Source organism: Leucoraja erinacea, chromosome 9, assembly GCF_028641065.1.
Source record: "Leucoraja erinacea ecotype New England chromosome 9, Leri_hhj_1, whole genome shotgun sequence".
NCBI lineage: Eukaryota > Metazoa > Chordata > Chondrichthyes > Rajiformes > Rajidae > Leucoraja > Leucoraja erinaceus.
In genome coordinates, this window is record NC_073385.1 from 64,282,862 (window position 1) to 64,306,946 (window position 24,085).

Consider the following 24,085-nt stretch of genomic DNA (forward strand, 5'->3'; position numbering starts at 1 on the left):
GATTTTGGATAATCTGCCATGATCATATTGAATGGCGGTGCTATCTCGGGGGGCCGAATGGCCTCATCCAGCACCTATTTTTCTGTGGAAGGGACGTTTTTTTTCTTCCAAAAATAAATGTAATCAGCTATTTACACAAATAATATGTACAATACAAAACAACACCAACAAACCCACCACCAGAGTAAAACAAATAATTCTTAAATACTAGATATACTGAATATTAAGCAGGTTTGTAGCAGGAGGGTCCCCAGATGGACCAGGGAGGAGGGGGCGGGACATCTCGATGTGATGGACGGGGGTGGAAGCCAATGGGAATGCGGGGCGCGGTGATCGACGCGGGCTGGACCAACCGGCGGCGGTGGGCGGGGCGGCGCTGGCCAGGGAGTGGGCGGGCTCTGGGGGCGGGGCGTTGCTTCGGGAGCGCGAGCGGCGTCCGTTGGTGAAGCCCGCGTGGCGGCGGCGACCGCGAGAGTCAGTCAGTGAGGGAGGGAGGGAGGCTCGAGAGCAGCAGCGAGGATGGCGTCCAAATGTCCCAAGTGCGACAAGACCGTCTACTTCGGTGAGCGACTCCGCTGTCTCCCCCCCTCAACGCCCACCCCGACAGATGCAGATCCCTCGTCTATTCGCCGTGCGCTCCCTCATTTGGCCATTCCCATTCCCAGTGCAGATGCAGATCCCTGACATCCTATTGCCAGTGCGCTCCCTCAGCTCATATCCCCAGTGCGCTCCCCTCATCTCCCTTTCCTAGTGCGCTCCCTCATCTCCCATCCCCTCCTGGGGGCGCTCCCTCATCTCCCGTCCCCCCCTGGGGGCGCTCCCTCCCACACCCCCCTCCCCCCCTGGGGGCGCTCCCTCACACCCCCCCTCCCCTCCTGGGGGCGCTCCCTCATCTCCCATCCCCTCCTGGGGGCGCTCCCTCACACACTCCATCCCCTCCTAGAGGCGCTCCCTCACACACCCCCTCCCCTCCTGGGGGCGCTCCCTCACACATCCCCTCCCTCATCTCCCATCTCCTGCCCGGATGCGCTCCCTCGTTTTGCTATTAACTGTTCCTGGTGCGCTCCATCGCCCCCCCCCCCCATTGCCTCTGGGGTGTGCGCTCCCTCATCTCCACCTGTTCCCGGTTGAGGTCCTTCATTGCACCACTTGCTCGAGTTGCGCGCTCCCCCCCCCCCTCACTAGGCGGGGGGGGGGGGGGTGTAGACCGGCGCAGGGAGGGAGGGTTTGCAATATCGGGAGAGTGCAAGTATGTAGCCGGCTGGCCGAGTGGTAGCTGCAGCCACTGGTGTCGACAGCATTGCTGGCTCTGTATCTGCAGCATCGTTAATTGAACGGGTTAACTTGGGAGCGGTCGCCTCTCATGCACTGGGTGGGGTCATCACTGTGCCAGATCCCTCTGCCTGGCTGTCGAGGGGAGCAGAGAGGGTGGGGGGTGAGAAGAAGAGAGGGGGGGAGAAGATAGAGAGGGAGAAGATCGAGAGGAAGGGGGAGAAGAGAGGGGGAAGAAGAAGAGAGAGGGGGGAGAAGAAGATAGAGGAGGGGGGGAGAAGAGAGAGAGAGGGAAGAGGGGGGGGGGGGGGGAGGGGGGGGAGGGAGGAGAAGAAGAGAGAGTGGGAGAGAGGCTCAGCAGTTTGGGTCTGGATCTGACTATACTGTTCAAGCAACCTGTCGTTTACTGATTTTGTCCCCTTTGTTACATTGGAGAGAGAAAATAAATAATTCACTCCAGTAAAACTAATGGATGATTGCCCCGCTTTTGTTTCCCTCGTTTGGTGATGCACTGATGAAATTAGGTAGCTTAAGCTTGCGGTTCATTGAGGAATCATTCAGTGCAGAGCGGGTCACGGCCCATGTGAAAAAGCGATGGTCTCCAGTCCTCTGCCCACAGCCTCGACATTATTCACCTCCAATAAGGTTGATAGGGCAGCTCATTCGCAGGGATCTGAAGGTCATTATCTGATTCTCTTTGCAAAGAGAGAATTAAAGTTGTGCTTTCAGTAATGTGACTGGCCATGTATTATTAAACTCTTCTGATTTGGTTGAAGGAGGATATTGTTTTCTGAGATAATTTGTCACACCCTGGCTATTTTCTCCCTCTTAGACACAACTATGACCAGGGAATTAATGGGCTTCATGTGATCATATTATTGAACAATTACATGCCAGTGTCCGCTGCACTCATGCTTTGTGCAAAGCCTGTGTCCATTGGGGACAGTCTGGTTTTTGCTGTGTGTTTGGGGGGTTTGTGGCAATAACTGCCAGAGGTTTGAGCAAGATAGCTGTGAATGTAGCTTGTGTGTGTTATTGGCAAAGGAGTGTGGCAGAAGATGTGGAATTTATTTTAGTCAGCGAGTTGTGACCTGGAATGTGATGCCTGAAAGGACAGTGTTAACTCTTAAAAGTCTCAGTAGAAGAAACAAGAATCCACAGCAGGGAAATAAAAAGTAAATGATGACACACGTGCTGACCAAGTGCCACCTCATGCCACTGATGCTATGTTGGGAATGACAGACTGCCAGCCTTTTGATTGTGTGTTAATAGAATGCAATTTTCCACATTGTCGTAATTTCTTACCAGCCCCGTCTTGCATTGCTGCTCAGGAAATGAGTTCTCAAGCAGTCTAATTTCATCTCTCTATTTGTATCAATGCCTCAGGGCACCTCTTGCGGTGGCTGTTTATGTATTTTCACTGCACTTGCATGCCAGTGGGAATATGTTGGCTGGGTGTTGGATGTGCACTTGCTCTAACTCTAACCTCAGTGTAGTACTATGGAGCTTATTGTTCCCATGCTCCCTGGTACCAACTCACTCTGACCAGCTCTGCAGCAAAGCTGCTAGTGTTTTATTCAAAAACGATTCCCTCATCTGTTCCAGCGTGGGTATAACTTGACCACTTATTGGCACTGCTGTTTTTATTTTTCACATTGCAAACCAACCAGAGGCAGAGGAGTGGGCGCAGTCACAAACTTGTCCTGTCGATTATTGACCCTTGCTAGATTGGCAAGCAAGCAAATTCTGGGGAGCGACAAGGTGCCAACTTGGCATTTTTTTATGAGCTACGATTTGTGATGCTATGCGTAGGAGTGTCAGATCCTGCCACTGTTAAAGGACTGCAGCAAACCACCAGATAGGAGTAATGATAAAACGCAGAGATGGGGAACCCTGGAGGAAGCAGTGGGTTAACCGGGGCACGGGATGCTTTTTGGACAAAGCAGTTGTCAGCCAGAATGTGTAGACATTTCATACTACTGGTAGAGACACAACATGCTGGAGTAACTCAGTGGGACAGGTAGCATCTCTGGAGAGAAGGAATATGTGATGTTTCAGGTCGCGTCTCAGTCGTCCCACGTTACTTGAATGTTGGAATGCTGCTGGGACGGAGCTGTGGTGGATGTTGCAGATTCAGGTGACTCCAGATCACCAATCCCAGTGCACACCACAGGTCTTTCATCTCTCAAGCCCCTTCTGCTACAGCTCATTCGCTGCGACTGGTTGACATCATCAGGTAACAGTTCTACTGTGGTCACTGCATTTAAACGAGATGGCAGAAAGAGTGTAAGAGGGACCCAAACCTTGGGGACTGACTGTGGTTACAAGACTTGGCCACAGCACTGCAAGCTGGAAAGGGTATAAAGAAGATTTACAAGGATGTTGCCAGGACTAGAGAGTCGGTGCTCTAGAGAGAGGTTGAGTAGGCTGGAACTCTATTCATTGGAGCGCAGGACGATGAGGGATAATCTTGTAGAGATATATAAAATCATGAGAGGAATAGATCGGGTAGATACACAGTCTCTTGCCCAGAGTAGGTGATTCGAGGACCAGAGGACAATGGTTTAAGGTGGAGGGGAAAAGATTTAATAGGAATATGAGGGGTAACTTTTTCACATATATGGAACAAGCTGCCAGAGGGGGTATTGAGGCTGGGACTATCCCAATGTTTAAGAAAGTTAGACAGATAGGTGCATAGGACAGGTTTGGAATGATATGGGCCAAATGTGGGCAGGTGAGACTAGTCTAGCTGGGACATGTTGGCCAGTGTGGGAAAGCTGGGCCGAAGGGCCTGTTTCTACACTATATCACAATGACACTAACTCATCGCTCTTGGCCACAAGAAACCGACCATTTACTCAGGGGCGACGCTTTTCGAAGGGAGAAGGTGGATCTCCCTTCAAGGAGATTGACAGATTTTTGATTGCTATGGGTGTCGGGGGTTGTGGGGGGAATGGAGGTGGGGGGGATAGATCAACCATGATTGAATGGTGGAGTGGACTTGATCGGCCAAATGGCCTCATTCTGCTCCTAGAACTTACGAACATGAACTTATCTCCCTGACGCATTTGAAGGGTTTTTGCCTCTGACTTGAAAAGTTGTGAATTCATTGACTATTCAATCGTGATAAGTGCCGGCAGAGCAAATAACATTTATTGCGGAGTCACTGTTTTTTATGGATTGCTTGTCCATTTAGTCTGCGTATCCATCAGAGTAATCCATTCACTGATGCTGTTTCCCTATGCTGTGAGACTCTTTGATTACTCGTGAAGGGAAGTCAATTTTCATCTGGCTCCCAGGAAAGTATTATTACTTGTGAGTGTGAGAATATTAACAGGGAAATCCCATGAGGGTTGTGAATGGTGGGAAGGGGAGCTGACTGAGGGCAGGAGCTGTTCCATGGCGAATAGAATGAAAGCCATTAATCCTAGGTGATAAACGGAGAATTTTATTTTACTGAGTGTTGCTTATCCTTGCCAGTCAATCAGCTGGAACTGCACTCACAGCTAGTACACAGCTGCAATCACTTTTACCAGAACAGAGCAATTCTACTGCGTGTAACTGCCAAAGAAAAACAGGTCCTTTTGAAAAGAAAAGGAAAGATTATTAGTGTTGTTGCACTCGAGGGGTTAAACCTGTGTTTTAAATCCAGACAGGGCCTCATCTTAGGTGTGGCAGGGTTTCAAGATGAAGTTGGCCTACTGCTTCATTGGCCTGTGAAATCAGCTTTGTTTCGGCTGTAAATCACACGCAGCATCTGGGAGGGTTGGACACCTTGGTGGTGATGGGGTTTCTGCAGTCCAACTGAGCTGCTGCTGCTGTAGTTTGGTACAGCTTGTCGCTGTTAATCAGCAGTCACCTTTGTGAGTGAACTTCATAAACGTTCGCTCATGCTTTCTGCTGGCAAGGAATGAGGTCATTCAGCCCATCTAGTCACAGAGCAATCCTATCCCATGACAGGTTTATATCCCTGCAACCTGTTCTTCCACGTGTTCATTTACAACTCCTATTCCCATAGGCACCTGTACTGGGACAATTTAAACCACGGAATTAACCTTATAACCCAGATGGTTTTGATGTAGTAGTATTCCTTAACAGAAGCCAGAGGGTTTATGTGTACGAAGGAACTGCAGATCTGGTTTAAACAAAAGATAGACATAAAAAGCTGGAGTAACTCAGCGGATCATGCAGCAGCTCTGGAGAAAAGGAATATGTGTTGTTTTGGGTCAAATCCCTTCAGACTGAGAATCAGGGGAAAGAGAAACGCGAGATATAGACTGTGATAAAGAGAGATTTAGAACAAATGAATGAAAGATATGCCAAAAAGTAACAAATATCAAGGAAATAGACCATTGTTGGCTGTGGACTGTTTCCTTGATCATTGTTGCTTTTTACATATCTTTCATTCATTTGTTCTATATCTGTCTATATCTCTCATTTCCCTCTCCACTGACTCTCAGTTTAAAGACGGATCTCGACCCAAAACGTCACCCATTCCTGCTCCAGAGATGTTGCCTATCCCACTGAATTACTCCAGCATTTTATGTCTATTCACAGCAACAGAGAACTGGGTTCAATTCGGACCTTGGGTGCTATCTGCGTGACATTTGAATGTTCTCACTATGAATGCATAGGTTTCCTCTGGGTGCTCTGGTATCCTCCCACATCCCAAAGACATTAACTGGCTTCTGTAAAAAAAATGCTCCTTATGTGTAGGGATAGGATGAGAAAGTGGGATAATATAGAACTAGATCGATGGTTGGCATAGTGTATAGGAAAGAACTGCACATGCTTGTGTACACTGGAGATGGGCACAAAATGCTGGAGTAAGTCATCAGGACAGGCAGCATGACTGGAGCGAAGGAATGGGTGACGTTTCGGTTCGGGGTCTGAAGATGGGTCTCGACCTGAAATGTCGATGGTTGGCATAGACCCGGTGGGCCAAAGAGCCTGTTTCCATGCTGCATTTTAAACTAAAGTAAAAGTTAATTAAAGGAACAGTAGGAACCTCTTCCCAGTCTTAGTGCTGATTAATCCTGTAACCAGTATCAGTTACCTGCCACTGCTTCTAATGAGAGTGTATGCTGACTGAAGTGGCTTTTCTATGTTAAAACAAGAGTTGTATTGAGATCCTTCATTACTTGCAAATAGATTAGGGTATCCTGAAGTCCAGTGGGATGCTTTGAAAAAGCAAATCTGTCTTGCTCATTAATTTGGTTGGAGACAGTGAAGCAAAGGTGGGTGTGTAAAGTGGGAGTTACAGAGGGAGGGACGGAGAGAACTGAGGGAATGTTTGTAGTTAGGGTGGAAATCAAGGCTGTGAGATGATGTAATTGTTTTGGGTGCCCTCAAATGAATCATAATGGAACTTGAGTGTAAGTAGAGGCGATGAATGAGGGCCGTTAGAAGGAAATGTAACCAGCAACCACAACATAATGGAACTGTGAGATGCAGTCAGCATGTGCTGGAAGTCTGAAATAATATACCGCAGAAACTACTCAGATCAGGCAGCATCGTTGAGAGGAAAACCAGGATAAAATTACAGGTGGATGACCTGTAAATCACAGTTTGGCATGCTCTCAAGCTCTTTTATTGTAGCTGGGGAGTGTCAGAGCTGAGTTATGCCACACAACAACACTGATATTTAAGGATGTGAAGCATATGCTTGTTTCAGAAGCTCTTTCCCCTTGATCGTATCCAAGTGCAGAGACAGTTCTCCCCGTACATCGAAAGTTGTGAGAGCAGTAGCTCCTGTTGTAACAGACCACCAGAGGAAGACAGAATTTGTATTTTTACCAAGTCTTTTGACCCAGAAGGTCCCAAAGGGATTCACAGACAATGATGTATTTCTGGGGCAGACACACTGTAATGCAGGAAACGAATTATGCCTGGTCCAGTGGATTATAAATACCATTGGAAACTCTGAATATTTAGTTAATCTCGTCATCTCTATTTTTATAATGATTGGATAAATCAGGAAGCTAAGCAGAAAGTAATTGACAAGTTAGTTTTAGTTTTTTTAGTTTAGAGATACAGCGCGGAAACAGCCCTTCGGCCCACCGAGTCAGCGGCGACCAGCGATCCCCGCGCACAAACACAATCCCACGTACACTCTAGAGGGATAATTTACATTATTACCAATTGAATTAACCTACAAACCTGTATGCCTTTGCAATGTGGGAGGAAACCAAAGATCTCTGAGAAAACCCCCACGGTCACAAACTCCGTACAGACAGCACCTGTAGTCGGGATCAAACCCTGCTGAAAGGCAGTAGCTCTGCTGCTGCGCCTCCCTTGAGTGGGACAGAAGAATTGTGCTGACGGATCATGTAGACAGAATATTAAATTAATAATCCAGCAATGTATGCGAGTGCAGCGTTGTTCACAGTTTAGTGTGGCTGATGTTGTTGGTACTTGATTGGTTTTCAGGATTAACATGTTACATCACTGTGCCCTAAGCAAACTGTGTGCTCTCCAAGGCTTTTACAATGAGCACCCTATTTGAAACAGAATCTCCGGGTCAGAGAAAAGTTACAAAGAAGGGGAATGTGTGATGCGTTAATTTTAAGGAATGGTTATTTTATGAATTAACTTGCTAGAGTTTCCCCACAGAAGTATTGGGTTTTGCGTATAAACTGACTCTGGCGTGGCTGCTGCGATGCTGAGGGTGGGGAGTGTGTGCGGGGCAGGTTGCCAGATTGGCAGGGAAGTGTACAAGGGGGCTTTCATCACCCACCTGTCATGTGCTCCCCTCGTGACGGGAGCTGGCGTGCTTTTCATTTTTCCACTGGGAATCTCTGCTTCCATCTCAGTTTCCAGTGGGAAGGAATACACAAGACGGCATTGTGCAGGAAGAGGGATGACCTTTTGGTGTCTCGTTGCTGGGGTGTTGGACGTTATAAATACTGCTGAAACAGCTTGGCTTTGCTGAGGCTCCTTCCTGTGTCAAGCATCTGCAGGAGTTGAATTTTTTCCTTCCATTCTGTCAGTTATGTTTTCCTTATTAAATGCCATCTTAATACAGCTCAGGGTAGGGCTGGAATGGCACTGCTGGTGGTGGGCAAGGGCAGGACTGATATTCTTGTGAAGCTGTCCTTTTTGCCTATCCACAGAAGAATTATTTATTTGCTACTTTATTTGTCACATCATAAGCACTTAGATACATCTTGGATAAGCATCTCAGATATGGTACAAGTGTATAGTGGTAGTACACTGAGACAATATACAGAATCGGCAGATTTGGGACAATTTTCACGTTCAGGTTGTCATAGGTATAGCAGTGTTAACCTGGCCATCAAGGCCCATTGTCCTGGCATTATTGCAGGGTTGGTCTGGCCAAGTCTAGCTGTTGGTGTCCTCCGCCGCTCTGTGCCGCTGCAGGCTGTGGCTGGTGCATGTGCTAGGCCTCTTCAAGCATTACCCGGTCCAGCTGAGCCCCAGGCTGTTGTAGGGCCTCCAGCGGCCCACTCCACTGTCGAGGCATTGCACTGCCCCCTGTAACCGGTGCGTTCATCGATCCTTTGTTCGACTCCCTCCGGTCCTTGGGGCGAGCAGGGGCCGGGATCGGCAGGATTCCCTCTTTAGGCGGGTTCTCGTTTCTCAATTTAATGGTGAGAATCAGGTATTATACAAAGGGACTTTGGTCTAGTTTGAATAGTCACTGAAAGCAAGCCACCAGAGAGTCAAAAGCTGCTCTTCAGCTCTACCACCATGTTTTTATCCAGACTCGCTACCACCGTCTGTTCCTCGTTATCTTCCCCTTGGCCATCAATGGAGCATTGTACATTTCCTTGAGTATTATCTGCTTTGATCTGACCTTTTCACACCTTACATGGCCTTTGTACCCTTCTATATCTTTAGATGCCCTCTTTCCTGACTCAGTCTGAAGAAGGGTCTCGACCCAAAACGTCACCCATTCATTCTCTCCGGAGATGCTGCCTGTCCCGTGAGGTTACTCCAGCAGCTTGTGTCTATCTTTGAGTCAAATGGTATATTGGCCCTACTGCACATATACAGGACCTTAGTGAGTCAGCATCAAGAGCCTAATCTCCTTTCCTAGAAAAGGATATATTTGCTGTAGAGGCAATGCAGTGAAAATTTACCAGTCTGGTTCCAGGCTTTACCATGCAAGGAGTGATAAAGTAGACTGGAGCTGTGTTCTACAGAGTCTGCATCTTGTTGAAGTTACACAATTTTTGCAGGGTCCAACAGATTAGATTTAGAGGACGGACTCAAAAAGCTGCAGTAACTCAGCGGGTCAGGCAGCATCCCTGAAGAAAAGGAATAGAAATGTTGCCTGACCCGCTGAGTTACTCCAGCATTTTGTCTAAATTTGGTTTAAAACCAGCATCTGCAGTTCTTTTGGAGGATGTTCCCTCTCATGATCACTATATTATTTAGTAATCAGCCAGGGTGATATTTTTCCACCCACTTTCAGTTTAGTTTATTGTCAAGTGTACCAAGGTATAGTGGAAAGCTTTTGTTGCGTGCCATCCAGTCAGCAGAATTACAATTGAGCCATTCACAGTGTATGGATACATGATAAGATAATGTTTAGTTCAAGGTAAAGCCAGCAAAGTCTGATCAAAGATAGTCCGAAGGTCACCAAAGAGGTAGATAGTAGATCAGTGCCACTCTCTGGTTGTGGTAGGATGAATCAGTTGCCTGATAATAGCTGGGAAGAAACTGTTCCTGAGTCTGGAGGTGTGCGTTTTCACACTTCTATACCTTTTGCCCGATTGGAGAGGGAAGAAGAGGGAGTGGCCAGGGTGGGTTCTTCCTTGATTATGCTGGTGGCCTTGCAGAGGCAGTGTAAATGCGTTTACAATTCCCTCCAATTTCTTGCGGTCTTGGATGGTGCTGTTCCCAAAGCAAGCTGTGATGCATCTTGATAAAATGCTTTCTATGGTGCATCTGTAGACGTTGGTGAGAGTTGTAGGGGACATGTCGAACTTTCTAAGCCTTCTAAGGAAGTAGAGACGTTGGTATGTTTTCTTGGTCGTTGCTTCATTATGGGTGATCCAGGAGAAATTGTTGGTGATATTGACTCCTGAGTTTGAAGTTTTCAACCTTCTCTACTTCGGCACCGTCTATGCAAACTGGGGATGTGTACCACTCGTTTCCTGAAGCCGATTACTATCTCCTTTGTCTTGCTGACATTGAGGATAGTAGCACAGTGATGCAGCTGGTAGATCTGCAGCCTCACAGTATCAGAGACTCGGGTTCAATCGTGACCTCGCATGCTGAATATGTGTGGAATTTGTACATTCTCCCTGTGATTGTATTGGTTTCTGGATATTGGGGGAATCGATGGTGGAGAGAGCAGGAAAACTTATTTGAGGTAGAATCCGTCTATTTCTTGAGGATGTAACAGGATTGAGAGGCCAATTATCCTACTCCTGCTTCCTAGGTTAATGTTCTTAACCAGGGGCACAGATGTTGAGGGTAGTGCTCACCTGGCTAATGCTTTATCAGGTTAGTCAATCTTAACCCTGATGTTTTAACTCCCTTGGTCTCTGCTATCCAGAATGTCTGCTACTGGCACCATTCCACACTTTGCTAAACCGTTTGGCAAGAGTATTGGAAGTGCCAAGTGGGCGGAATGTCGCTATCACCTTCTGGTGGGAGCAGATCCCAATGTAGCCATTGCTTGAGAGCAGCAGGTTACCTTCAGAGAGCAAAGGCATCCCAGGCTCTTCTTTATGTCCAGACACTTGCCCAATGCAGAAAAATGTCTTTCTATTGTGTCAGAAGGAACTGCCAATGCTGGTTTAAACCACCGATAGATACAAAATGCTCAAGTAACTCAGCAGGACAGGCAGCATCTCTGGAGTGAGGGGATGGGTGATGTTTTGGGTTGAGATCCTTCTTCAGCTGTCTTTCTATTGCCAGTCTGTCCTGGAGCTGGAATCCTCTCCACTTTGAGTCATCTAAACAAAACGGGCCATTCAGCCCACCTTATCCGTGCCATCCTTTTAAGCACCTACACTAATTCCAATTACCCACATTAGATCCATATACCTCCTTGTCTTGGTAATTCAAGTACTTGTCTAGATGCTTCTTAAATTTTGTCTTCACCACCTCACCAAATTATATTCCAAACTACAGCCAGCCTCTGTGTGGGGGGAGGAGGAAACAAAAACATCCCCCTCAAATCACCGCTCCTTTCGCCTGCCTGGGCTCCTCAACACACACCTCAGAACCCTGCCAAGCTCACCGTACCCATCCCTGGGAGCAGTCCCAGGAATGATTAGGTTAACATACGATGAGTATTTTACAGCACTGGGCCTGTACTTGCTGGAGTTTAGAATGTGGGGGGACCTCATTGAAATGTACAGAATGGTGAAAGGCTTGAATAGTGTGGATGTAGAGAGGATGTTTCCACTAGTGGGAGAGTCTAGCACTGGAGGTCTTAGCCTCAGAATTAAAGGATGTTCTTTGATGAAGGAGATGAGGAGGAATTTCTTCAGTCAGAGGGTGGTGAATCTGTGTCATCTGCCATTTTTGTCTTTAAATAATTATAAGCAGCAAAGATTAACATAAAAAAACCTGGAACAGCCTGGAACAGATTGTTCAACGTTCCCTACAAAGAGGCAGGCATAGCTGGGGCCCATACAAGTGCCCATGGCTACACCTTGGATTTAGAGGAAGTAGGAAGAGTCGAAGGAGAAGTTGAGGGTGAGGACCAGCTCTGCTAGCTGTACCTTCAGAGGGGACGAGGTTAGAGTAGATAAGGGGAGTGGAAAAGTTAAGATGGTTGATTTCACGCAGGCAGTTAGAAATGGAAAGATATAAAGAGGGTAGAAGGCTATCCGGGAGAGTCCAAGAGGAGAGGGACCGGTGGAGACGGGAAAAGAGGTCATCACTGGGTGGTGAGGATCCTTCCCATAGAAAAAAGCATGGAGGCAACGGAAGAAAAACTCTACGTTGTGGCGGACCCGGAACTCATTGAGGTTGAGGTGGAGGTGGAGAGGAAAGTGGGTGAAGCCTCTGTTGAGGACAGACCGTTGTGTATTGGAAAGGGGGAGGTCAGGGGGGAACAGGGTAGTGTTCAAGACACGACATGGATGGGGGTTGGGATCAGAGTGGATAGATGTTGAGGCGAGGTACTGCGGAGGGGATGGTGGGAGTTCGGAGAGGAGGGGGGGGCGTGAGGATTAGTGCATCAGTGCGAGTAGTTTGGGTTTGTGTAGGAAGAAACTGCAGATGCTGGTTTAAACCGAAGATACACAAAAAGCTGGAGCAACTCAGCGGGACAGGCAGCATCTCTGGAGAAAAGGAATGGGTGATGTTTCGGGTCGAGACCATTCAGTCTGAAGAAGTGTCTCAACTCGAAACGTCACTCATTTCTTCTCTCCAGAGATGCTGCCTGTCCCGCTGAGTTACTCAGCTTTTTGTGTCTATCTGCGGGGTAGTTGGGGTAACCTGGTTAAGGGATTGGGATGGAGAAGACCCTGTGGAATCAATACTGAGGTGCCCTGTCAGGGGGGGGGGGGGGGAGCCCTAGGACCTAGGAGAGTGAGCTATTCCATTCAGCGAGCTGACTGTTCTTTTCCCTCAAAGTGTCTTTCACCCCATCTCGATCCTCAACGTTCTCATTATATGAAATGTGCCTCAAATACACACAGAATTTGAACCTTCACAGACCTCCAGAAGGAGAATGCCAAGCATTCACCACCCTATGGAAGAAGGGGCTTCTTCTCATCTTTCTTGAACGGCTGACCACTTATTCTGAGTCTCCGACCAGGTATTGGGTACAAGATACCCTAGCCAGGCGAAACATCATCCCTGCACATACCCTATGCAAGACATAAGAATTTGGAACATTTTCGATGAGATCATCTCATTCTTCTAGATAGTACGGCGCCAGTCTGCTGTCACTCTGCTTGTATAGCAGAGTCACTCTACTGGGAATCCATTCACTGCACACCTTTTATCATCACAGTATATCCTTCCTTACATCCAAATCTGGACACAATATTCCAGATCTCATCTCAATGTGGCTAGTAAAGCAACTTTACTCTTTCATTCAAATGTTCTTTGCAATAAAGGTATGCGTATTGTTTGCATTTATCATCGCCCTCTGTAACAGCATGGTAACTCAGTGACTTGCTTTATGTTCACCTAGGTCTCGCTGTTAAAAAAAAATTCAGTTTTCTATTTTTATTCCAGAAAAGTGGGCGGCCTGACATTTATCTACATCATATTCCATCAGCCACGCACTTATCCATTCACTTGGCCTGCCCATATCCTGGTTTTTGAAGAGGTACTTTTTGAGAGAGACCAGATGTATAATTGGATCCTTGCCTTCAATTGAGAAGTACTTGGTTGTCAAGCAACAACAGAACAACTGGCGATGGAGAGGGATAGGGTGTTTAGGGTGAGCAGGGCTAACTTCGATGGACAAGGTGAACCGCCTTTCCATTGGCAAGTGTATACCACACTGGATGATGAAACTGGCAGATAAATCTCTGGGCTCAATGCCACTATTCACTCTGTTCCTTGGAGATTCCCTTCTTAATCGTGGGTTATGGTATGACACCATGGTTCAGTAGATTTCTTTATTCACTGAATTTGATATGTGTGGCATGGTGCCAACTTCAGTCCATATCAGATGGTTTCCCAGTTATTTATTTGATTCCTTGGTGAGCTGGTTAAATTATGATCTTTTACACATTGTACCAAAAGGGCTGCAGGTTTTACCTCATTTGGGGTCAAACACGATTGGGTTTTCCTGTTTTTCGGTCTTTGTTTTTAAGGGTTTGAGAATAGTCTAAGGCATGTACTGTGCAAGAAACGGCCAAGATTGGGAATAGCACACCTTGGAATTTTCACCCAAACTGTGTGTAAGATAAGGGTCAGGACAGAAATGCTGTTTCAGGATTTGCACTTTCCCATGGACCATATCCGTCCATAGTTTGTGGTCCTGTACTGTTTACAAGGCCGTCATTTATTGCCCATGCCAAAATGGTCTTCTGAAAGTTAAGCTGCCTTATTCAACAGCTGCTGTCTTTCTGGTGAAAGTGAAAGCACTGTTGCGGTGGGAGTTCCACGACTGAGACACAACAATAATGAAGGACTGGTGTGTAACTTGAGGTAACTTGGTGTGTATTTTTCCCAAGTCAGGAAGGTGTGCAACTTGAGGGAGGTGATGGTCTTCACAAGCTGCATCTGACCTTGCCAGTAGAGGTGCTGTTGTGATAGCCTGGTCAAGCAATTGCAATACATTTTGTAGTTGGTGTACACTGCGGTCACTGCGCCATTGATGGGGGTAGTGGATGTGTCCGTGGTGGACGGGATGCCAATGGTGTGGTCCCTGGGTGATGTTGAGCTCCTTGAGATGCTGGAGCTGCAGTCACCCAGTCAAGAGGGGAGTAGTAGAGCACACTCATGATTTCTGCGTTGTAGATGGTGGCAAGGCTTTGGTGTATCAGGAGGTGAGTTTTGAAATGTGGGATACCAAGCCCCCGATCTTGATGATTTTGTAGCATCAGTATTTATACAGCCATCCAGTTGAGTTTCTGGTTAGTGATCCCTAACACACTGATGGTGAGTGAGTTGCTGATGGGTGATGGAACGGCGCTGCTGGTAGAGGCCTCGTAGCTCCAAAGACACAGGTTCAATCATGACCTCGGATGCTATCTTTATGGAGTATGCATATTCTCTGTGTCACTGCATAGGTTTTCTCTCGGTGCTCTGGTTTCCTCCCAGATCCCAAGAAAGTGTGGTGTGATAACTTAATTTGCCTTTGTGTGCAGATGAGTGGTAGAATCTGGAGGGAATTGATGGGAATGTGGAGGGAATAAAATGGGGGTAGTGCTGGAGACTAGTGTAAATGGATGCTCACTTATTCACATGGATTTGGTGAGCTGAAGGTGCTGTTTTCATACGTCTGTGATTGTAATGCCTTTGAATGATGACGTTAGACTCATTTGTTGGAGGTGGTCCTGGCAAAACCCAAACTTTGCATTGGTGAGTGTCACTTGAATGCACTGCTGACAATGGCTTCCATCACTCTGAAGCATGAGAGTGGACATCCTGCTTTTTGTGAAGCAATGTTGGGTTGATCCCGGTACTATAACTACATTGTACACCTCGGTCAGAGGTGAAGCTGGTTCTGTAGCTCCTGTAGTTTCCTGTCTGCCAACCAATTTTCTATCCATGTCAGCACTCTACTCCCAGTACCATGTGCCCTAATTATGCCCGCTAATCTCCTAAGTTGGACCTTATCAAAAGCTTTCTGAAAGTCCAGGTACACTGCATCCACTGGTTTTTCCTAGTTACATCTTCAAAAAATTCCAGAAGATCAGTCGAGCATGATTTCCCCTTCGTAAACCATGCTGACTTGGACCGATCCTGTTACTGCTATCCAAATGTGCCGCTATTTCATCTTTTATGATTGACTCCAGCATCTCCCCACCACCGATGTCAGGCTAATTGGTATATAATTCCCTGTTTTCTTTCTTCCGCCTTTCCTAAAAAGTGGGATAACATTAGCTACCCTCCAATCCCCAGGAACTGATCGTAAATCTATAGAAAATTGGAAAATTATCACCGATGCGTCCACGATTTCTAGAGCCTCTTCCTTAACTACCCTGGGATGTAGACCACCAGGCCCTGGGGAATTATCAGCCTTTAGTCCCATCAGTCCACCCAACACCATTTCCTGCCTAATGTGGATTTCCATCAGTTCCTCTGGCACCCCAGATCCCCTGGCCACTAGTACAACAGGAAGATTGTTTGTGTCCTACTTAATGAAGACGGATCCAAAGTACCTGTTCAAATCCTTTGCCATTTCCTTGTTCCCCATAATAAATTCACCTTTTTCAGTCTTCAAAGGTCCAACGTTTGCCTTAACTAATTTTTTCATCTTCACATACCTAAAGAAACTTTTACTATCCTTTATATTCTTGGCTAGCTTACCTTCGTACCTCATCTTTTCTCCCCTTATTGTCTTTTTAGTTATCTTCTGTTGCTCTTTAAATATTACCCAATCCTCTGACTTTCCGCTCATCTTTGCTATGTTGTGCTACTTCTCTTTTATTTTTATACTGTCCCTGACTTCCCTTGTCAGCCCCTTACTCCCCTTGGAATCTTTCTTACTCTTTGGAATGAACTGATCCTGCACCTTCTGTATGTTTCCCAGAAATACCTGCCATTGTTGTTCCACTGTCATCCCTGCTAGGGTATCTTTCCAGTCAACTTTGGCCAGCTCTTCCCTCATGGCTCCATAGTCCCCTTTGTTCAACTGTAACACTGACACTTGAGGTTACCTAGTATGTCTGTGTACACTCTTCCTGCTGATGATGCCTCATATATTAAATGTTCTGACCTGCTGGATCTAGTCTGAAGTAGTGCCACACAACACAGTACAGATTAATGTCAGGATAAAGTCTCCTTGCCCCCCTGCCTTGCTGTGCCATTCAATAAGATTGTGTCTGATCAAAAGCAGAATAAGTTCCATGACAGCGCTTGTACTTTGGGCACTGCCCTGGTGTTGAAATTCCTAGACCTTTGTTTGACTCCAGTTTGGGATTAGGGAGTAAGACTTGGAAACACAATGCAGCAGGGCCTGGTTACTGACTGCTGATTAAAGAGCACTTTGTGTGAGAGAGGAGATGGGATTACGTAGATTGAAACAATATGCTGCTGAGAACCTTCTCCGCCCTGGCGCTGAGGAAAAGCAGTGTAAATAATGAAGCAGTGGTACAGGGTGCCAAGGGAAGGTTCCCACCCCAATCCCTGTCAAAGTGATATTGTTCTGGTGTGCGATACCGTGGGTGGGTGCTATTGATAGCTGGTGCAGATGGGAAATGTGTCTGATAATGTGAGGGTGCTGTGCAGGAGAGAACACTTTGCACCGCGCTGCAGGAATATCGAGGAAATTTGCCCCTTCACTGATGAATGTCAGATGCAGGGCAGGCCGCCATGACTAACCTCAGGCTTAACCTGACTCGGACTTGGTTAAACCAATAGACAATAGGTGCAGGAGTAGGCCATTCGGCCCTTCAATGTGATATGGCTGATCATCCACAATCAGTACTCTTTTCCTGCCTTCTCCCCATATCTCCTGACTCTATCTTTAAGAGCCCTATCAAGCTATCTTGAAAGTATCCAGAGAACCAGCCTCCACCGCCCTCTGAGGCAGAGAATTCCACAGACTCACCACAATCTCATGTTTCAATAAGATATCCTCTCATCCTTCGAAATCCCAGAGTATACAAGCCCAGCCACTCCATTCGCTCAGCATAATATCCCGCCATCCCTGGAATTAACCTTGTGAACCTATGCTGCACTCCCTCAACAGCAAGAATGTCCTTCCTCAAATTAGGGGACCAAAACTGGACACAATATTCCAGGTGTGGTCTCACTAGGGCCCTATACAACTCCAGAACGACCTCTTCGCTCCTATACTCCTCCTCTTGTTATGAAGGCTAACACGCCATTCGCTTTCTTCACTGCCTGCTGAACCTGCATGCTTACTTTCATTGACTGATGTACAAGGACCCCCAGATCCTGTTGTATTCCCCTATTCCCAACTTGACACAATTTAGATAATAATCTGCCTTCCTGTTTTTGCTACCAAAGTGGATAACCTCACATTTATTCATATTAAACAGCATCCGCCATGCATCTGCCCACTCACCCAACCTGTCCATGTCTCATTGCCCACTGGCTTTCTCTGCGCAGTGCCAGTGAGGGGTAGGTGTGGGCTGGGAGGGTATCGTCGATCCATGGAACAAGAGAGGGAGGGGAATTACGTGGAATAAGAGAGACTGAGATTTTTGGGGTGGAGGGGAGGATAGTGAGTCAGGGAGCAGATATAATAGAGAGATTGAAGCTGTGGTTGGTGGAGGGGAAGAGGCTGGAGGTGAGGTATTGCGAGGTAGGGTGGGAGTGTTGGACAGAGCAGGAGACATGGCCCAAGCTGCTGCTTTGGAGCAGCCAGTAAACTGGGGTGGGATATTGGTTGAGCGAGTGGAGGCAGTTGATGGGAGTGTGTTATCAGTGTCTGAGTGGAGGATTGGTGTGTGGGCAGACTGAGGGTAGGGGATAATCTAGCTTGGTACAGATCTGCTGTCAGCAACACATGCCGCCAACCATAACATGACCATAATTGGAACTCCAGCGGCCACATCAACAAATTTAGTCTTATCCTACCACAGATTTTGTATTTTTTTAGTTTAGTTGAGAGATACAGCGCAGAAACAGGCCTTTCAGCCCATTGGGTCTCCACCGTCCTGTGAGCCCCGCACACTAACACTATCCTACACACACTAGGGACAATTTACTTTTGTACCATCAATTAACCTACAAACCTGTATGCCTTTGTGGTCAGGGAGCAAATGGAAGATCTCGGAGAAAACCCACGCAGTTTACGGGGAGAACATACAAACTCCGTACAGACAAACACCCGTAGTCAGGATCGAACCCGGGTCTTTGGCGCTGTAAGGCAGCCACTCTACTGCTGTGCCACTGTGTAACCCTTTTTGATGGCCATCACTACCCTCACCATCTCACAGTTTGGAACTAACTTGTTCTTTTCTCATATTTATATTTAATGAGTTATGAGCATCTCTGTTACTCTTGGCAGTGTGTTGAGATCAACTTTGAGGTGAAATAATTCTTCCTCAGATCCCATCTAAACATCTTCCTCCTTCCCTGAACTATGCCCTCTTGATCTATACAGTTGTTAATGGGAAAAGTTTCCTTCGATCTACCCTATTGATGCCCCTCAGATCTTGTATCCTTCCATCTGGCACTCCGTTTGGCAAACGTTTTACTGGGGAAAAACAAGTCAGCCCACCACGTCCCTCAACATTCCGTTGGGAAGGAGATGAGGAGGAATTTCTTTAGGCAGAGGGTGGTAAATCTGTGGAATTAATTGCCACAGGCTGTGGAGGCCAATGGATATTTTTAAGGTAGAGATAGATAGATTCTTGATTAGTATGGGTGTTGGGGATTATGGGGACAAGGCAGGAGAATGTGGTTTGTAGAGAGATCAGCCATGGCGGAGTTGACTTGATGGGCCGAATGTACTAATTATGCTCCTATCAAGAATTAACTTATGAACATGAACCACTCTGTCCCTGGCAACATCCTGGTCAATCTCCTCTTCTCCTGTCCAGAGTAATCATGCCCTCTGACAGTGGGACCGGAGCTGCACATGCTGAGGGAAGAGATGGGCGAATAATTGGTAGCTGTAGGAGGCTGCTCTCGACAGTCTGCTCACTGCACTTCTTCGCACCAGTTGCCTGAAGAAGGGTCTTCACTTGAAACATCACCTGATCCTTCTATCCAGAGATGCTGCCTGGCCTGCTGAGTTACTCCAGCATTTTGTGTCTATCTTCAGTGTAAACTAGCATCTGCAGTTCCTTCCTACACAGTAGTCTGTCTCATTGGGTTGGGCTATTTCTGTGAGCAAGCGTGACTTAGGGAGTCCTGCATTTTCCCAGTTCCTCCCCAGCCCCTGTCTGGCACAGGACCCTGGCACCAGGGGGATTGAGTTGCTGCCTGCTGTGCCCGTGGGTGGGTGGGGAGCTGCCCGGAGGTCTGAGAAGACTGGACACCTGTTGCTGGGGGAAGGCTGTGTGTGGCCACCAGGGTGGGTGGAGCGGACTGTGTGCTCTCGCTTGGAGCCGCCTCCCGCTGTGTCGGGCAGCAGCTGACAGAAGGAGCTCATGGTATAGAAGCAGTTAGCACCACACTTGTCTATCCCTCTCCTCCTCACCCTCTCTGTCTCCTTTAACCCTCTCCTGCCTTTCCTGCAAGATTTTTTTGGATGTGATAGGAATCGAGAGACATGGGCTTAGTTCAAGAGGTAGAAGATCAGTCATTGTCTTAAGGGCCTGTCCCACTTGGCTGTCATTCGAGCGCCATTTACGCGACCTGCTAGCGTGTGGGTACTGCGTGGGTGGCACGGGACGGGCGCATGGAGTGGTGTGGAGGAGTGTGGACTTCGTCCTGAACAAAATCTTTGCACGCCACCGGCTTGTTACGTAACTGACGGCCAAAGTGGGACAGGCCCAAGACCCTGGCATGACGCAACGTCTCGCTTTCAACAGAAGCAGGCAAACGATTGCTGAACTCGGCCTGGGGCTCACGTTTCGGGTCGAGACCCTGCTTCAGACTGAAGAAGAGTCTCAACCCGAAACATCATCCATTCCTTCTCTCCAGAGATGCTACCGATCCCGCTGAGTTACTCCTGCATTTTGTGTCCATCTTCAAATGATGTCACGCGCTCCTGTCGGCTGTGCGGACGCATGATGACGCGCGAGTGGGACAGGCCCTTTACTGAACGGTGAATGGGCCCCCTCTAGAGTCATATAGCACTGAAACAGGCCCTCCAGCCTGATGCATCCATGTTCACCAGAATGCCCATTTGCCTGAGATCAATTCTAATTGTGTTCCTGTTTCTGTTTTATGGGTTTATAGAAACATAGAAACATAGAAATTAGGTGCAGGAATAGGCCATTCGGCCCTTCGAGCCTGCACCGCCATTCAATATGATCATGGCTGATCATCCAACTCAGTATCCCGTACCTGCCTTCTCTCCATACCCCCTGATCCCCTTAGCCACAAGGGCCACATCTAACTCCCTCTTAAATTTATGCAGCATTCCCATCGACGCAGTCCTCTTCCATTAATCGAATGGGAGAGATTCACCATTTACTCAAACTCCTGGTTTCCCTGTGCTGGAGGCTGTACAGATCCCATGAAGCTCTTCCATAATTCCAAAGCCCTCAGTGCACGATGACAGGAGTCAGACCTGGGGTGGGCACTGCCCTTGGGTCTCTGTTAGAAATAATTATTACCATGGCAGGGAGGTACCATTTGCTGCTTGTGCTCCCCTTAGCCCTGAACCCGGGGCAGGGAAAAAGGTATTTGAATGTGTAGGAAGGAACTGCAGATTCTGGTTTACACTGAAGCAGAAAACGCTGGAGTAACTCAGCGGGACAGGCAGCATCTCTGGGTGATGTTGTAGATCTGGAGAGAAGGAATTGATGCAGGAATCTGGGCCCCACGTCTCCATCACTGGTCGGTCTTCAGCCACCAATGAAGCACAGGCCCTCGGGCTTGTGATAGGGCTGGGGATAGGGGTATCTTGGCCTCTGGCAGTGACCCCAGCAGAAGATCTCCTCACCCAGACAATCATTCTAAGCCCTCAGTCAGAGCGTTGGGTCTACCACGCTGCCCAGTGAGGAATCCAAGCAAGGACAGAAACTAAGGAAAGGTGAAGGAGGTTTGAGGGAGGGCCAGGTTTGCAGAGCCCAGCTAGCAGATATCTGTCGAAGATTGAGGCATCCTGAGCCCGTGATGGATGCAGGTAAAGGGAGGTCCTGACCTCTCCTCCCCTGATCCCAGCTGAGAACGGGCGTGCTTACTAGTCTGAAGCCCTGTCTGAAGGGTGGCGCAGTGGTAGAGCTACTGCATTACAGCGCCAGAGACCCGGGTTCGATCCTGACTACGGGTGCTTGTCTGTACAGAGTTTTGTACGTTCTCCCTGCGTTGGTTTTCTCCAAGATCTTCGGTTTTCTCCCACACTCAAGACGTACAGGTTTGTAAGTTAATTGGCTTGGTATAAATATAAGATTGTCCCTGGTGTGTGTAGGATAGTGTTAGTGTGTGGGAATGGCTGGTCGGTGCGGATTCGGTGGGCCGAAGGGCCTGTTTCCATGCTGTATCTCCAAACTAAAATAAACTAAAACGAAGCAGCTGCTGCCGTCCAGTTGTTCCATTTATCCAGTGAACAGGAGGCCACATTATCCTTTTGTTAAGAGTTGAAAGGCCTGGCTGCGGTTTATGTCATTACTTCAGCAATGTTGAATTCTTTAAAGGTCCACGACTTAAAAAATTATACACGGCCAAATAAATTCAAAGGGAATCTTGAAAGGTTTTATAAGCTTGTCAAGTGCGAGAGAAATGCTTGGGAAAGCGTAAGACCCAAAGGCTCTCAATCATAGCCCTCAGACTATCCATGATTGGACTTTGCAGGCTTTACCTTGCACTAAGCGTTATTCCCTTCTGTATCTATTCACTCGATTGGCATCATGTATTGTCTTTCTGCTGACTGGATAACACGCAACAAAAGCCGTTAGCTGCACCTCGGTACACATGACAATTAGCTAAATTATAAGGGTCCAGATATGGTCACCCTGTGAGGAGTATGAAGCTTTCATACTCGGTTTCGGCCCGAAACGTTGCCTATTTCCTTCGGGTTTCGGCCCTAAACGTTGCCTACTTCCTTCGCTCCATAGATACTGCTGCACCCGCTGAGTTTCTCCAGCACTTTTGTCTACCTATGAAGCTTTCAAAGTACACTTTGTGGCTGTCTATGCGGGAGAGCGGGGTAATGTCAGTGTCACAGCTCAGTAGGATAAGCATGAACTATTGGACCAGCTAAACACGGTAAAACAGGAGGGATTCTGTATCTGTGAAAGGGGATCTGTGCCAGGCTCAGGTGAAATATATCCCAGGGTGTTATAGAAAGCAAGGAGGAAATCACTAAAGCTCTGACTACAGATTCAATTCCTTCCGGCTACAGGAGTGGTGGTGGAGAATTGGCCTTGTACTGTTGTGCAAGGGGAGAGGGAGGAGAGTACACACCAGAGTTGGGCCAATTACTGGACTATGTTCTCGGGAGCAGTATAACCCTTCACTGAGAAAAATGCAGGTGAATCTGATCGACTCCCTGTTACCTCAAAGAGCTCAGTGAGGCAGTGCATGATGTGGGTTTTTGCAAGGTGTTCATCAAGGCCTAATGTGTCACACAGGTCAGAGAAGTGAAAGGGTGTGGAATCCAAGGGTGAGTGGCACATTGTACCCAAGACTGGCTCAGTGGCGGAAAGCACAGGATGATGGTTGAGGAATGTTTTTGTGATTGGAAACTATTACTGGTGGGGTATCACAGTACCATGTCCTCTGCGTTTATGGTGAATATGAATGATTTGGACCAAAATGTAGGGGAATATTATGTGGAATTCACAGATCATACAGATGTTCCGGTGAGGTTGCCAGTGTAGAGGGAGGCTTTGTAGGCTGCAGGGAGATTCGGGTGGTCAGGTCAGGCAAGCTGACAATGAGAAGTGAGATTTAATCCAGGGTAGTCTGAGGCAAACACATGGGGACGCACAACAAGGAGAGGGATCGACATAAGAAATGGGAGAGGTGTTGGGATCTATGGACGTTCAGAGTGAACTTGCGTATGTCCACACTTAAAGGTAGCAGATGTGAAGGCTAAAAGGTAGCAGATAATGAAGGCTAAAAGGCTGTGGGAAAGTGCTTTATTAGCCGAGGTCTAGAATATAAGAGCAGCAAGGTTATACTAGATCTGTACACAGAGTATATATAATCTGTATATTGTATACAGAACTAGATAGGTCATGGTTTGAGTCCTGTGAACTGTTTTCATCACTACATCACAGGAGAGATGTTGCTGCACTGGCGAGGGGGTAGGGCAGATGAAAGATGACGTTGCCGGAACTTGAAAATTGTAGCTCTGTGGAGATTTAGACTTTAGAGAAACAGCACGGAAACAGGCCCTTTGGCCCACCGAGTCCATGCTGACCAGCGATCACCTTGTACACTAGCAGCATCCTACATCCTACACAATATACAGAAGCCATTTAATGTACAAACCTGAGATAGACACAAAAAGCTGGAGTAACTCAGTGGGACAGGCAGCATCTTTGGAGAGAAGGAATGGGTGACATTTTGGGTCCGGTCGAGACCCTTCTTCCGACTGGTCCGTGTCTGAATCTACAAAACTGTATGACTTTGGAGTGTGGGACGAAACTAAAGCACCCGGAGAAAA

General features: G+C 47.4%; 1 protein-coding gene across 1 annotated transcript in view; it reads left to right on the forward strand.

Moving 5' to 3' along the window:
* The first annotated feature begins 405 nt into the window (after positions 1–405).
* Positions 406–24,085, forward strand: part of LOC129700490 (cysteine-rich protein 2-like) — a 41,075-nt gene continuing 17,395 nt past the window's right edge. The window contains exon 1 of the mRNA XM_055641024.1: positions 406–562. Within this exon, the coding sequence (XP_055496999.1) occupies positions 520–562 (43 nt within the window). The 5' untranslated portion in view covers positions 406–519. The remainder of the gene's footprint in view (positions 563–24,085) is intronic.